The following is a 13,845-nucleotide window of genomic DNA, read 5'->3' on the forward strand; positions in this document are numbered from 1 at the left end:
CCCACTTTGACTTTCCATGCTGAACAGCACGCACTGCAGGCAGGGCTGTCAAGGGTAGACGGACCAAACCACTACCAACCCAGACTTCATGATTTTTATTTGGCTGACACAGCACTGTGGCAGTGGCACTGTGGGTTGTCATGCAATTAAAATAATTACCAGCTGAGCGTCAAGAGCCTGGGCAGAGGCAGAAGGGTTGCACCAGGCTTTCATCCACACCTTTGTCCCCAGGAAAAATAATGCTTCTGGCAAGCCTAATTTACAAGGTGCTTGGGGTTACAGGATAGGTTTTATGAGCACCCAGGCCTAACTGGTCTCCTTTGCTCACTGCAAGGTTCGAGCAGCCCTGCATCTCTTACACATCCAGTGTGATGCTGCACCCTCCTGCTCTCTCTGCAGCCCTGATAAAAGTCTCCCCCAGATGGCATAGAGTAGGGAAAAAAGTACCTGTTTGTGTACTGAGAAAGAAGACAGTAAGAAGGCTCCAATTTCTGTTTTTAAAAAGGAAATATAAATGAAGGGTCAAGGTCCTATCACATGTTCCATGGGAAAGCCAGCAGTGTAAGGCAAACACAGAGCATCCCTGACACACAGCAGCCCCGGGGAAGACGGCAGCCCTGCTTTCCTGGTGCAAATGCCCAGCACAGGCCCTTCACTCCCCACAGTGCAAACCACCAGCAGCAGAATGACAAATACCTTTATCACCTTTCTGGAGAAAGGCAAAAGGACAAGGCAGCAGCGAGTGCCACGCCAGACACTGGACCCGAGCACCTCCTGTTTTAGGGCAGTTTTACCAACAGACCAGGCTCTCTGCTCACTCCTTCAGCCTTCAAGCCAGCGCTGCGCAGAGGAGTGGCAGGAAGGCAGCCAGCTGGGGACAGGGAAACAGGGAGGAAACATGTCACTTTGTCCTATAAATCACCACATTCACGTGAACTGGATGTGTCTGAGCAAGCAAAAGAAAGTCTCTTCCAGCAAAACAGAGGACCAGCCCCAAGGTATGGTTCACTGTTTCCCAAGCAGGGTTTTCCTCATGCCCAGAGAGCGCAACTGGCCTCTCCTGTTTCTTACAGCAGCCATCTCCACTCCTTCCTGGCGTGCTTGCACTCTCCGACTTTGCCCATGGCCACAGGAAATTAAAGATTAAACAGAGGCCCATGGTCACAGCAAACACAGTGCTGCCTGCACCACACTGTTCAACTGGGATCACTCCTCAGAGAGCAGTGATGGGTGATGGACAATGTCCTAGGATCACAAATGGGGGAAGCCCCGCCATCCTTCCCCAGAAACCAGGGCTAAACTGTCTTCTCTTACCCCAGTCCAAAAACTTGTCAGTAACTAAGGAAACATCTCTGCAGAAGACATCAACACCAGTCTGGAAGTTCCTCTCTGCTGAAGACTGCTTTTTGAAGAACCTTTTTGCCTTGGTAAAACCTCCATGGCAGCTCACAGAGGACAGTGCTGAGGATTTAAGGGATGGGAGGAGGCAGACCTGCTTGCTCAATTGCTTTTTTGAGCCAAGAGCATGAAATATGCTAATCCTGCCCATCTCCTCTGCCAAGCGCTGCAGACCCAGAACAACTGAATGCATAATAAAACTTTCACACAGCTTTAACTAGAAGTGAAGTGAGTACCACAGCCTCAGCTACTGAATTCATGCATGCTGGAAAAACAGTCTTCCTATTACTCACAAGGGCTGGACATGAACCAGTGACCTAGAAAGAAAAGCCTATGTCCCATCACTCTCCACCTCCCCATTGCCCTCCAGCCATCCAGCTTGCCTGAATTTTTCAGAGCCCTTCTCCGAGGAAGTCACAAAGCAGAAAACCATGACACTGCACATGATGCTGCAAGGAAAAAATCTCAGCTGGAGCCAGAGGGCATGGGGCAGGTGGCTTCACAGTGACCTGTCTGACCCTCAGCTGCTCTCAAAATTGTTGCCCCGAGTATATTAATCCAGTTAAAGGCCAACTCTTCCTTTGCGTGAGTACAGCTGACATTTCATCCCTCAACACCAGGCCCCTGAAAAATCCCAAGGCAGATTCCCTCCTCACCAGACACCATGCCAGCCATCAACACTTTCTGAACTCACTTCCACCTTTGACAGACATCAAGTTCCTCTGCTCCACCATCATGCTGTCAAGCGCAGAGGCACCAAAAGCCCCCAAATAAGCCAATAACATCAGTCTGTTCCAAAGGAGCCTGAGACCCTGCACCTCAGGGCTGACCCCTTTCCCTGGACACTTGGAGAACCAGCAGCCAGGAGCTTTCTATTGCAGGAGCCTCAGCAAAGGCCACGTTAAGCAGCAGAGTTGAGAGGGAAGGTGCTGTGGTTTGGAGGAAAACTGATGCCGACAGCAAACTTTCATTCAAATCATGTTAAGGTAAAAGAGCCAGCCAGGCTGCCTGTCCCAGAGAATACACTGCCAAGATGGGAAACAAAGATTCAAGCCTTTCTCATTTCCCCCAGGCCATGGTCAGAAATGTATCTTTTACTACCACTTTGGGAAATTGGCCTCTCTGGCAGCAGACTGCAACCAGCAGCAGTTGAACTCACAGTCCAGGACCTTCAGGAAGTCAAATCAGATGCTTAATGAAGAACAGGAACCACAGTGTGAGCACTGCTGCCGTGTCTCTCCAAGCACGGGTGGCACAATCAGCCTTTGTCAAGGCTGGAGCTCAAGAGACAGCAGTGTGGCAGGGCTGGTTCTGATGATGAGCACAGACATATGGCCCTTATGCTTCTTTACAGTACAACAAAAAATACAATTAAATAAAAAAACACTTAAGCCACTGCAACTTTCCACAGTTCCAAAGAGCTGGGGCAGGGTTCAGGGTCCCTCTTTTCCTCACCCATGCCCCTCCTCTGCTCACAGAGGATTCACACTGGCACATGAGGAGCCCATGGTGTGGAAGCCCATATCTGGGTTTTACCTGCTGCTGCTAACAACTGACAGCTGAGACACCTCAGTGGACAAGGGACTGATCCTTACTCTGACTCATCAAACCAACATCCCCTTCACAAAGCCATTGCCAGAGACCTCAGCCCTTCAGCAAAGGCAATAACAGCAGATGGGGCATCCTCCAGAGAGGGGCAAGGTCCGTACAGCTCAAAAATATCTCCCCAGGACCCCCCTGCACAGCTCTGCTTGCATGCACTCAGAGGTGCCTCTCAGGTACACGAGGCAATACGCAGTGCTTTGAGACCACATGAGGAGCTCCACCAAAGAGCTGCTTCAAAACAGCCAGCCAAGGAGACAGTGTAGCCCTTCCCAATCTTAGCTGCTAGTAATGCATCAGATCAAAAGAGATGAGACAGAGATCAGGCAGACCCCAAGCCAGGTTTGCTTTATAAGTAGCTAATTAAAATACTGTTTCCAGGACGCTTTTGTCCCCAAAAGGCTCACAAATGAGACCTCTAGTAAAAATAATAGAAAAAAAAAAATCTACACACAGAGCTGAGCAATCCCCTGGGGTGGGTCAAAAGAGCACATGGCAAAAGCAGCTTTGTGAAAAGAGAAAACGTCAGAGACACTTGAGAGGCAAGCAGAAATAAAAGGCAGAGAAACTCAGCCCACAGACAGCAACGAACACCAAAACCTTCAGCAAATAACTTACAAGAGCTTTACTGACCACAGTGGTCAGAACATCCACTTTACTGCCCATGGAAAAATGGCTCTGTAACACCAGGCTGCAGCACAGTCTAGTTTAGGCAAGAATAAGTGTCTTGAGAGTGTACTTTACACCAGTTACACCCTTGCCCACAAAATAACCTGGACCTGCCGAAGCAGTTTTCACCGGCAAAATTCCACCTATATCAGGCCTTCAGCTAGTATATATGCCTTTAAAGATTAAAAAAAAAAGAAAGTAAACACCAGAAGCTAAGCTTCCTGCAGCACCTTGCTACAGTTATCAGATGTTCGCTGCCACCGATGCACAGAAATGACCTCGCTTTTTGAGGCCACAACAGAAGATGAGGGTGGTGATGGCTCACAGCAGCCCCAGCTACCTGCAGACTGGAGGAACCTGGGCACAGCACAGACACCCCACCTCCCCCCACCCCCCAAAGGGGAGCTTGGTGAAGAACAAAGCAATGTTCTTCGTTGTTAATGAATTACTAAATTGACCTTTACCCGCAAAGAAGAAAAGGAAATGTTTTTTCAGAAGGATCAAAAGTGATTTCAGTATCAGGGACAATAAATATTTCCCTCGGTATGGAAGGTATTTCTTTCCTTGGTTGGCATTAATGCCAAGCATGAAAAGGTCTAATCCAAAGCTTAGCTCCGTTTCAACACTTTCCACAATAAAAACAAATGATGTCACTAAGCTAAAAGCTTGAAACATGCCTGAGGCTTCGCAAAACATGGCTTGGGCCTCACCACTTTTGCAGGTTGGGGCTGCTCTGGGGCACCACGTTAATCCAATTGCTATCAGGTAACAACAGGTCCTTGTATGAGGACACTCTTGAAACATAATCCATGCCAACCATAGGTGCAAATGTACCAAGGCCTGGGTGAGCTGCATGGCAACTCTGTCAGACATACTTTCATTCACCACGTAAGCGACCTTAACTCAAGCCCAGTTAGTTCACTTCAAAAATGAATCAAGCTAAATCAAATTAAGGCTACTTAAATTCTGAATAAGAGCATCTACACGGGGATTTAATTCACTTTAATCAACCCACAGGAAAGGTTAATTGGATTAATTTTCTTGAGTAACCATGTGCAGGCAAACTCTAAGGATGAGATCTTGGCCACACTAAACCGACCAGTAACAATTTTGCTAGTGACTTAATAGGGCCAACATTAACCCCTCAGACTTCAGCACACGGATATTACTTTTCTGCCAGCAGCAATAAGCAAAGCATTAAAGGATGACAGTAGGTTGAAAGGAGCCTCCAGCTCCCTGCACAGACATATGCCTTCTACTCTTGACGAGCTGAATCACCAAATTTAAGCTTGTTATTTCATAAGAATTGAAATTTAAAAAGCGAGAAAGAAACAGCCAGTGGCAAGGAAAACAAGCTTTGGGAATTTAGTTTGTATTTAGACAGGCACAGGGCGCTCTCAGTTACTACAGCGTAACCTAAAATAACTTGAATTTGACAGAGTTTCCACCGACTGATATCACTGCCAGGAAGCACAGGCTTTACCTTGTACAAAGCTTTTTAAAACCAAAGCAGCTCTAGGGCACCTTTAATTAAGCTTGAAGGCACACATGCGAAGCAGATACTCTGCTAACACGGAAGCTGAGGCCAACCGGGCCCAACCGAAGGTGAATCCGCGCGTCCCGAGCAGGACTAAGCCGGCGGCCGGGCACCCAGGGGCGAGCGGGGCCGCTTACTGACCCCCCTTCCCCTGCGCTCCCGGGGCCACGGGGATCCTGCGGGGTGGGGGCTGCGGCTTGGCGCCCCAAAGCTCAATGCGGGGCAAAGTCTTCACAAAATTAATAATAATAATACCACCACCCCAGCAGACCAACCCACAGGCTCAAGTACTTTTCGTCAGGACCTCAGTGTCATCGGCCCCCCTCCAGCCCCGAGTTCGTGGATATTCGGTTCTGCACCCATTTCCCAATGCCCCAGCAGAGCCCCCAAACCCAGCCGAGCCGGTAACTGCGAGGAACGGATCTGTACCGCCGATACCCCGAAGGGTCTCTGGGCTATTTCTCAGCAGGGCTCATCTCCCGTGGGAGCGCGCCCCGGCCCCGCTCGCAGGCCGGCCCCACCGCCCCGCTGCCCGGCCGCGGCGGGAGGGAGCGGAGCGGAGCAGCGGCGCCGGCGGCGGCCTCGGCCCCAGCGCAGACAAAGGGCTGGCCCCCTCCCCCAGCGCCGCTCCTCGCCTTCTCCCGGGAAGAAGCGGCACTTCCCTGGCCGGCCCCGCCGCACGCCCCGGGGAGGGGAGCCAGGAGTCGGGCTCGAAGGGCGGCCGCGGCTCTCCGCCAAGATAACCCCGCTTCTTCCCCACCGGCCCTCGCTGTCCGGCCGGCCGAACCTCCCCTCCCTCCTTCCCTCCGACCCGCACAACCGCGGGAGACAACGCACGGGAGAGCGGGACGGCTCCGCGCACCACAAAGGGCCCCGCGCAGCCCGCCCGCCCCACGGTCCGTGCTGCGGCCGGAGCACCGAGCCCCCTCTCCCCCCCTCCTCCTCCTCCTCTTCCCGCTGACCCGGCTCCGCGGGGAGCGCCGCCGGCCGCCCCTGCCGCCGGGAGATTTAAAACAATTACATATTTTCACCCAAAATATTCAGCCTCACCGTTTCCCTCCCCGACTCCCCCCCCGGACCGCTCCGTCCCGTCCAGCTCCGCGGGGCCGGGCTGCGCGCCCCCTCCCCAGCCGGACCGCTGCCCCGGAGCGACCCCCCACTCACCTTCTTTGACTCCGGGCAGCTTGGAGTGGTCGATGCCGATGCCGGCCATGGCGGGGAGGTCTCCCGGGAGCGGCGGGGGGTCTGCCCCCGGGTGAGGGCACAGCCGCGGCGGCGCCGCCCGCGCCCCGCGCTACAAAGTTGCCAGCGGATGGAGCCGGCGCGCCCGGCCGTACGGCGCGGGAGAGGGGACAGAAAGCGGCGGGGCGGGGCTGCCGCTCGCCGCCCCTCTTTTCACCCGAGGAGGTGGGCGGGTGGGGGGGCCGGGATTTTTCCCCCCTCCCCTTCTCCAGAGGTGCTCAAGCCGGAGTTCAGCGGCGCAGGCGGCTTCCGGCCGCGTTTATTTATACTTTATTTTACTTTATTTATTTATTTGTTACTTTTTTTCTCAGGGGAGAGGGGCCGCAGCCTCCCCCGGTGCCGCCGCCGCGCCTGCGAGCCGAGGGGTGGGACGGCTCGGGAGCGGGGAGCAGAGGCATCAGGAACCGGCGCAGGAAAGCGCCGGGGAAATCGGTTTTCGTGCCTGAGGGCACGAAACTCGCCCGGGTCAAGCTTCAAACGAGTGAACCGAACGCTGCCAGAGCCACCGCACGGCCCCTCGGGCAGGGGAAGGCGGTGGGATGCGCTAGGTTTGTCTGTTGGGGTGGCCATAAAATGATACGGATGAAGAGCATCTGGGACTGTTCAACCTTGGAGAGAGAAGGCTCATGGGAGCCCGCGTAGCACCTTTCCGTACCTAAAGGGGCTGAGGAGAAAGCAGGAGAGCGGGGAGCGATAGGACAAAGGATAATGGCTTTATACAGAAACAGGGAAGAAATTCTTCCCTGTGAGGGTGGTGAGGCGCTGGCACAGAGCAGCTGTTACTGCCCCCTCTCTGGCAGTGCTCAGGATGAGGTTGGATGGGGCTTCAGGCAACCTGGGCTAGTGGAGGGTGATCTTTATGGTCACTTCCAATCCAAACCAGTGTGTCATTCAAGGATGTCTGAGCTCCCCCAGTCTGTGCTCAGCACAGCCAGTCACTCATCCAGGGTTTGATCACAAATGAGTCTCTCAGCAGCACACAAGCAGCAGATCAAATCAGTATTACCAGATTTGAAGTGAGTGGCCTCCAGCTTCTATTCTAATGTCTTGCAGTCGCTATGCCACTGGTGGGTACAGGGAAGCAGGGGTAACACCGGGGCTGAGCCTGTCTCCTGCTCCCACTCCCCAGCAGGCTCTGGGGAGCTCTGGGTGACTGGGACAGAAGCTCAGGTGGAAACAAAGTAGGATGTAAGATCTCAGAAATAAACAAAGGGGATAACTTCTTGATATCATTAGAAGTAAAATTATTAACAAAACAGAAAAAAGAATCCATTTCCTGAAGGTTAGCTGTGTGCTACACTAGAATTTTCCAGCCCTGTTTTCTGCAACTCAGGAACTGTCTGTCCTTAATTCTGCCCCTTTTAAATGATGCTTCACATGCATAGATGCAGGTGTGCATAGACTGTGTCTTTCACCTGACTACCTTTACCTTTCCTTTGCCTGCTCAGCCTTGTTCACAGAAAAAGTCACCAAACCCCATAGATTCACGATCCCTTCTCACCAAAACACACTTGGCAGACTTCTCCTGTGTGCTGGCAGTTGGTGAGAGCTGACAAGACTGCCTAGAAGGCCATTGTGCCCTTCTACTAAGAGGAAAGCAGTGCACAGGATGACCCCACTACATAGGTGCTCCATATGATCATACAGATGGGGATTAGAGGGTCTTGTCCCTCCAAAGGGCAGCTCACACAGATTATCTCCTGCTGCAGCCCCAAATCGCCCCTCTAATCCCCCCTGTCATTCACACAAGTGATACAACTGGACTGCTCACAAGTAATCCTGGTGGTTATAGCCAGTTCCATGCTATGGAGGGGTCTAAAAGTCTGTTTCAAATTCCTCCTACATTTGAGGCTTCTCTGAATTCAGTGTATTCCTCTGGGGATCTTTCACTCTTTACTAATCAATCTTTTTGATTGCTGAATAAGCATTTATTATTGGATAAAAGTAAGGACAAAAGAGACCAAGTGACCAGGAAAACACAGAAGTGACACAGAACATGCCAGCTGGGCTTTCTAAAATGAGAATAGTTTTACTTTGCCCTTCTCTCATTATAAATTATTCAATATAAAGCAGCAGAAATTGAAAGCCTGAAGCATTCACATTTACACAGCAGCTTTGATGCAACAGTGCCAGCTTTATGACACAACTTTGAATCTGTCTATCCCAACGATCCTGCATTTTACTCCATGCACACAGCTTTTTCCTCCAGACTTCCGTAATGAATTTGTATCATATTAAGCTGTCTGGCTAGGAGCAAAAGCAACAACATAAATTAGTCATAATCTGCACTGCACTCAAGAGATACTATGTTGGACTGATGTGATTTTGGCTGCTTAGGGAGGACTGTGCAGCTTCACTAAAGCAAGCTCAGTGTCACAGCTGAGTAGCTGCTGAGTAGTTCCTGCGTTCAGGTTTCTGCTACACAAAACATGTTGCTCCCCATGCCTTCCTGTGGCTCCCTTAGTCATCAGATGCGTTTGTTCCTGAAGGGTCTACTGAAGCACAGTGGTAGCAGTTGGATGGTGAGGTTTGCTAGGACCCAGAGAAACTTCATGCAGACCATTTAAGTGACATTATTTTTCTGGTGCTGCAGAGGAAAGGAACATTTCCAGGCGTGAGAGCACAGAAAGGCTGGGTCAGGCAACAGGAGCAAAACCAGTGAACTGCATTTGTCGACTCTGTTCCTTAAGGCAGGGTCCTACCCACCTAACAAAGCATTTTCTTTGCATCTTTGGCATTGGACTTCCCTCTCAGCTAGATTTTTTTAAGTTATGTATTCAGATATAACCTCTGAGACTGGAAGACAGCGTGGATCACTGGAAGACTATACAAAGTTTCAAAGCCTGCTACAAAACCCATGAGAATAACTACTGGGGGGTCTGGAAAGAAGAGGGAAACAACCTAGGAAACAAGTTACCAATAATGCTAGCTCTGCTGCAGCAGCACATCTTACACTCCCAAAGAGCTCCTTGTTGCAGGGGGTTCTAAATCACCCTCCCAACTCTCACTTGTGTATAAAAGCTGCTGCTTCGAAGTGAGCAGCGTGGAAGGTGTTTGCTCTGCTAAGCTGACATCAGCTTTTCCAGTGCAAATTGTACAGCGTCTAGCTTGGCAAATAGCAAATGCTGCAGTGGGCAGATAATCCCAATAAAGCTGGGGAAACTAACCACTTTTATTTAAGATAAAGACACATCAATCTTTTATAAAAGCAGGTACTTAATCTCAAAAGAGCTTCTGTTGGACGACAAGCCCATCTAATTTCCCAGGATAAACGTAACTGGGAAGCTGATGCAGAATTGAGCTGAAGTGCATGGCACACACCTTTAACTCCTCTTTCATGAAGTAACTTCACTTGGGAGGGAATTTGCAAGGCTCTAATCTAACTGCCTGTTCAAAGCAGGACTGGCTTCAAAAATCTGATGAGTTTACTCAGGGCCCTGTCCAGATGAGTTTTGACTGTTTCCAAGGCTGGAGATTACAGCACCTGAGCCCCTGTTCCAGTCTTTGCTCCTTGTGATTTTTCTCCTTATATCCTGGTAGACTTCCCCTTGCAACCTGGAACCCCATCCCCTTGTCCTTGCACTGTCAACTTGTTTGGCTCTGGTACTTTCCAGCAGACACTCCCTATGGCAGACCCCATGAACCAGGTACACCTTCATTGGTGAGGAGTGTGCTCCAGCAGACAGATGTGGGCAGGGACTATGAGATGGAAATGCAGCTGAGACCATGCCACCAGGCAAGTCTTAAAACCCCAAGGAGCCCCAGGATTGGGCACTTTCCCTACCTGCACCCAGACACTTTGCTCCTGGTGTATACACAGATTGTATATTCTTCTCACTGTGGAGGACCACACAACACTCTCTCAGCACTGAAAATATTCCTGAGGGATATGCAAAGAGGCTGCAACTGTTAAAAACAGATAAAGCAAACTTGGTCCGTCCTGGCCCTCAGAAAATCCACAGTGAGCTCTTAGGGCAAGAGCTGCCAAGCAGAGTGTTGGGACCAGCAGCTCAGAGTACCTTATGCTGCTAAGCTCTTTCTGCAGGCAGGAAGAGGCAATTTTGTGTTTGCATCTTAAATAAACTGGGCACCTCTCCAAGTGTCCTGCTGTCATTTTAGGTCAACAGGATAACAACTGCAAAATAAATTAGGCCTCATCAAGATGTTCACTTTCAACAGCACAGTCTTTGTTAAAGTTTCCTTAATGATGGCAAGGCTAACTTCCAACTGATGAGGCTGCTGTGGGAATAGACACAGAGGATAATGATCCCACAGGCTGGAATGTATCAGCCAATGGTCAATGCAAATAGAAAAATTTGTTCTAGATGTCTCATGATAGCAGGTGCCACACAAACCTACGCCTACAACCTGTGGGTCAGTGGTGACTAATGCCAGGCTCTGTCCTCCTTTTTCACCTTAGCTGGGGACACACAGTTATGTTTTTCTCCTCTTCAAGCCACTTCAGGCCTTAACCTCCCTGCATTTCTGAGCTAAGATGCTCTTTAGGAGAGGTTTGCAGTCCTGTGCCAGAAGGGACCAATGCAAGGAAGCAAACATTGCAGCATTGGCAAAGAGCACCAAGAAGCAGATCTGCAATTTCCATAGTTAGCTAGATGGTGCCTGTGGGAATTCAGGCTCCCTGAGGGATAAAGAGAACAGGACCCTGCAAAGATTAAGGAATTATAAAGCACACTGGGAGCAACGAGTGGGGAAAGCACAAAGCATTAAGAGAGGAAACTAAACTTGTGCTTAGGTGTAATGTAACAAGAGGCACTGGGAAAATCATGAGCTGGGCATGTACAGAACAAGAACTTTCACATTGCATGAGTTCTCTCCAACTTGCAGGTCAAAGTCAGGTATGATGCTGCTTACAGCTCAGTTACATGCTCAGATCAGATGTTTGTGTAGGCTACCCTGGAAACTGGTAGGCTGGCAGTTTCGTAGATTCCCCTTCTCCCCACCCCAACTGACACTGTGTTAAGTTTCACATCAGCAGAAGAGACCAAATGCCTTCCAAAAAAACTCCTTTATCACCAAAAGTGAGAAGTAATACTGAAACATGGCACATTTGCCACTTTCCTCTTCCCTCACCTTCTGTGCAGCTTTTCTTTACTCTTACAGGTCGGAACAGAAATCACCAGGGCATATATCTGTTACTCACTTCATGCTCTGCAGGGAACTGCTGGCAAGCCTGCACAACAGGGCAGCCTAATAAATAAGCCTAACAAAAGTAGCAGGCAGCAGTGAAGCACCTTGGTCTGTTCCCAGCTATTCACAGCCATCGCTGCCTGGAACAAATTGCAACACAGTGATGATGTTAGCAGCAGTTTTGTGGGGGTTGGAGTCAGATTAGTTCTCCCCAGGCAGTGAGTTTGCTAATGTCAACTCCAAAAAAATTACTAAATCTACCTTAAAAAAAAAATCACCACTGATTTCCACCTGCCCATCATTTTCTGCCTCACCACTTCTGTCAGCCTTGTTAACCAAGCTGCAGAGTGGCAAGCAGGCCAAAAGGTGAAGGATGGACACATCCTACCATCTCAGTTGGATCCCTCATTTCTAGCCATGATTCTCTATATGCAAGCTTACATCCACAGAACGTTGATGTTCACTCAAGAAAACACAATTCTGCCTGTGCAGAAAGTATTCAGAAGCTATCAGGGTGTGGATGAAAAGCTATGTAAGAAAGCAGGCTCTCAGAAATGCAAGGATTATGCTTGTCTCTGCAAGTTTCCCCAAAACAAAACAAACTCTAAGCCTTCCCTTGGGTGACATTTGGTGAGAGTTTTAAAATAAATGGGTAAGATTTCTTGATAAACCAGAAGGCCAGATGATGAGAACTGAGAAGAGAAGAAAGGGGAACAATAGTGTGAAAGTTGGCACTGTTAGACAGGTTTGACCTCCACAACCCTAAAACTGTTCCAACAAGTGTTTTTAGCAAGAAATCACCTGGTCTTACCTATGTGGATATGTTACCCAAAGTAGTACATGTACAAGATACATTCAGTTAAGAATTAGAGAGAGTGACTGATTGAAGCAGAAGGAAGCATAAAAGATCAGGGGGAACATTCAGAGACAGATGGATGCACACTCTCATCCCCATACAGTGGTTGCTGACCACAGCAGAGGATCCTTGCAGAGGTCCTTGATGCAGGTGGCATTGAGTGTATCCAGCCTGCAAGAAATATCAAGAGGTACCTTATTCTTCTGCAGTCACACTGGGAGCTGCCAACTCCACATCAACCTGTACAGCAGCAGGTGAATGGTGGCTGAAGCATGGCTTGGAGGACACAGCAGCCTTTGAAGTGCTAGGGTAATAGGGCTTTCCAAAAACAACTCTCTGCTAGCTCTGCAGAAGCCACCCCAAGCCCAACACAGCTACCTTGGAAATTTCATCCAAAATCCAGACTAATTAGCCCATCCAAGTGCCCCAACAACATGCACATATGGCCTTTGATTGCCAAACTAGGGCCTCCACCCCACTGGGGAAATACATCACCTCCCTGAGGAAAAGCTTAGGCAGCCTAGCACAGCCTGCTGACACTCAGTAGAGATAAACACATCTCCTGCTGGATTTTCCTCACATTCCCTCTCCATCCAGAGAGTGACAAGCTCCATCAGAAGACACATGCCAGACCATCACTTTCAGTCCTCCTGGCTTTGTGTGCTGACAGGATAACTCATAATGACAACTGATACCCATTCTCCAGAAAGAACGAGCCATGGACTGCAACTATTGGTAGAGTGATGGGCTTGTAACCACATTTGTAAAGGGCAAGTCCCAGATATAAATTAACCTCTTGTTGGCCACATCCTGTTTTTTAGCTCAGTTCCATTTCCACAAACGCCTGTTCTCTAATGTCCTGTAAATGGAGAGGGAGGAGCTTTTCCAGAAAACCAGGGAAGCTCCTGCTCCAAATCATTCCCAGCCTTCCTACTTCCCCTGGCTTTAGGGGGGGGACTAGCTTCTGTAGGGTAACACTACTCTTGCAAGGACACATCACGGCATCCATTAGTCAACACTGTGTCCTTGCCAAGTTCAAAGGCACTGCTCATTGTCATCATCCAGGATGAGGGAACTGGGGCTGTTTAGTCCAGAGAAAAGGAGGTTGAGGGGACATGTAATTGGTCTCTGTAATTACCTGAAAGGAAGCTGGAGAGAGAGGGGCTGACCTTCACTCCCTAGTGAAAAGTGATAGGACAAGAGGAAATAGCTTCAGGTTACACCAGGGGAGGGTTAGAGTGGATATTAGAAAAGACTTCTTCACAGGATCATCACTGGACATTACTTTGAGACCAGAAACTTACAGCACATTGCAAAGAAGAAAATGTTTCTCTATTGCCTTCCTCTCCCCTGTGAGGAACTTCAGCTGAGTAACTCTGGTCAGCAGGGATGG

General features: G+C 49.7%; 1 protein-coding gene across 2 annotated transcripts in view; it reads right to left on the reverse strand.

Annotated features, from left to right (window-relative positions):
* Positions 1-6,519, reverse strand: part of CCDC50 (coiled-coil domain containing 50) — a 42,043-nt gene extending 35,524 nt beyond the window's left edge. For both annotated transcript variants that reach the window (XM_084267742.1, XM_084267741.1), the window contains exon 1: positions 6,371-6,519. In XM_084267742.1, the coding sequence (XP_084123868.1) occupies positions 6,371-6,419 (49 nt within the window). In that variant the 5' untranslated portion in view covers positions 6,420-6,519. The remainder of the gene's footprint in view (positions 1-6,370) is intronic.
* Between the last annotated feature and the right edge of the window lie 7,326 nt (positions 6,520-13,845).

Source organism: Gallinula chloropus, assembly GCF_964237585.1.
Source record: "Gallinula chloropus genome assembly, chromosome: 8".
Classification (NCBI taxonomy): domain Eukaryota; kingdom Metazoa; phylum Chordata; class Aves; order Gruiformes; family Rallidae; genus Gallinula; species Gallinula chloropus.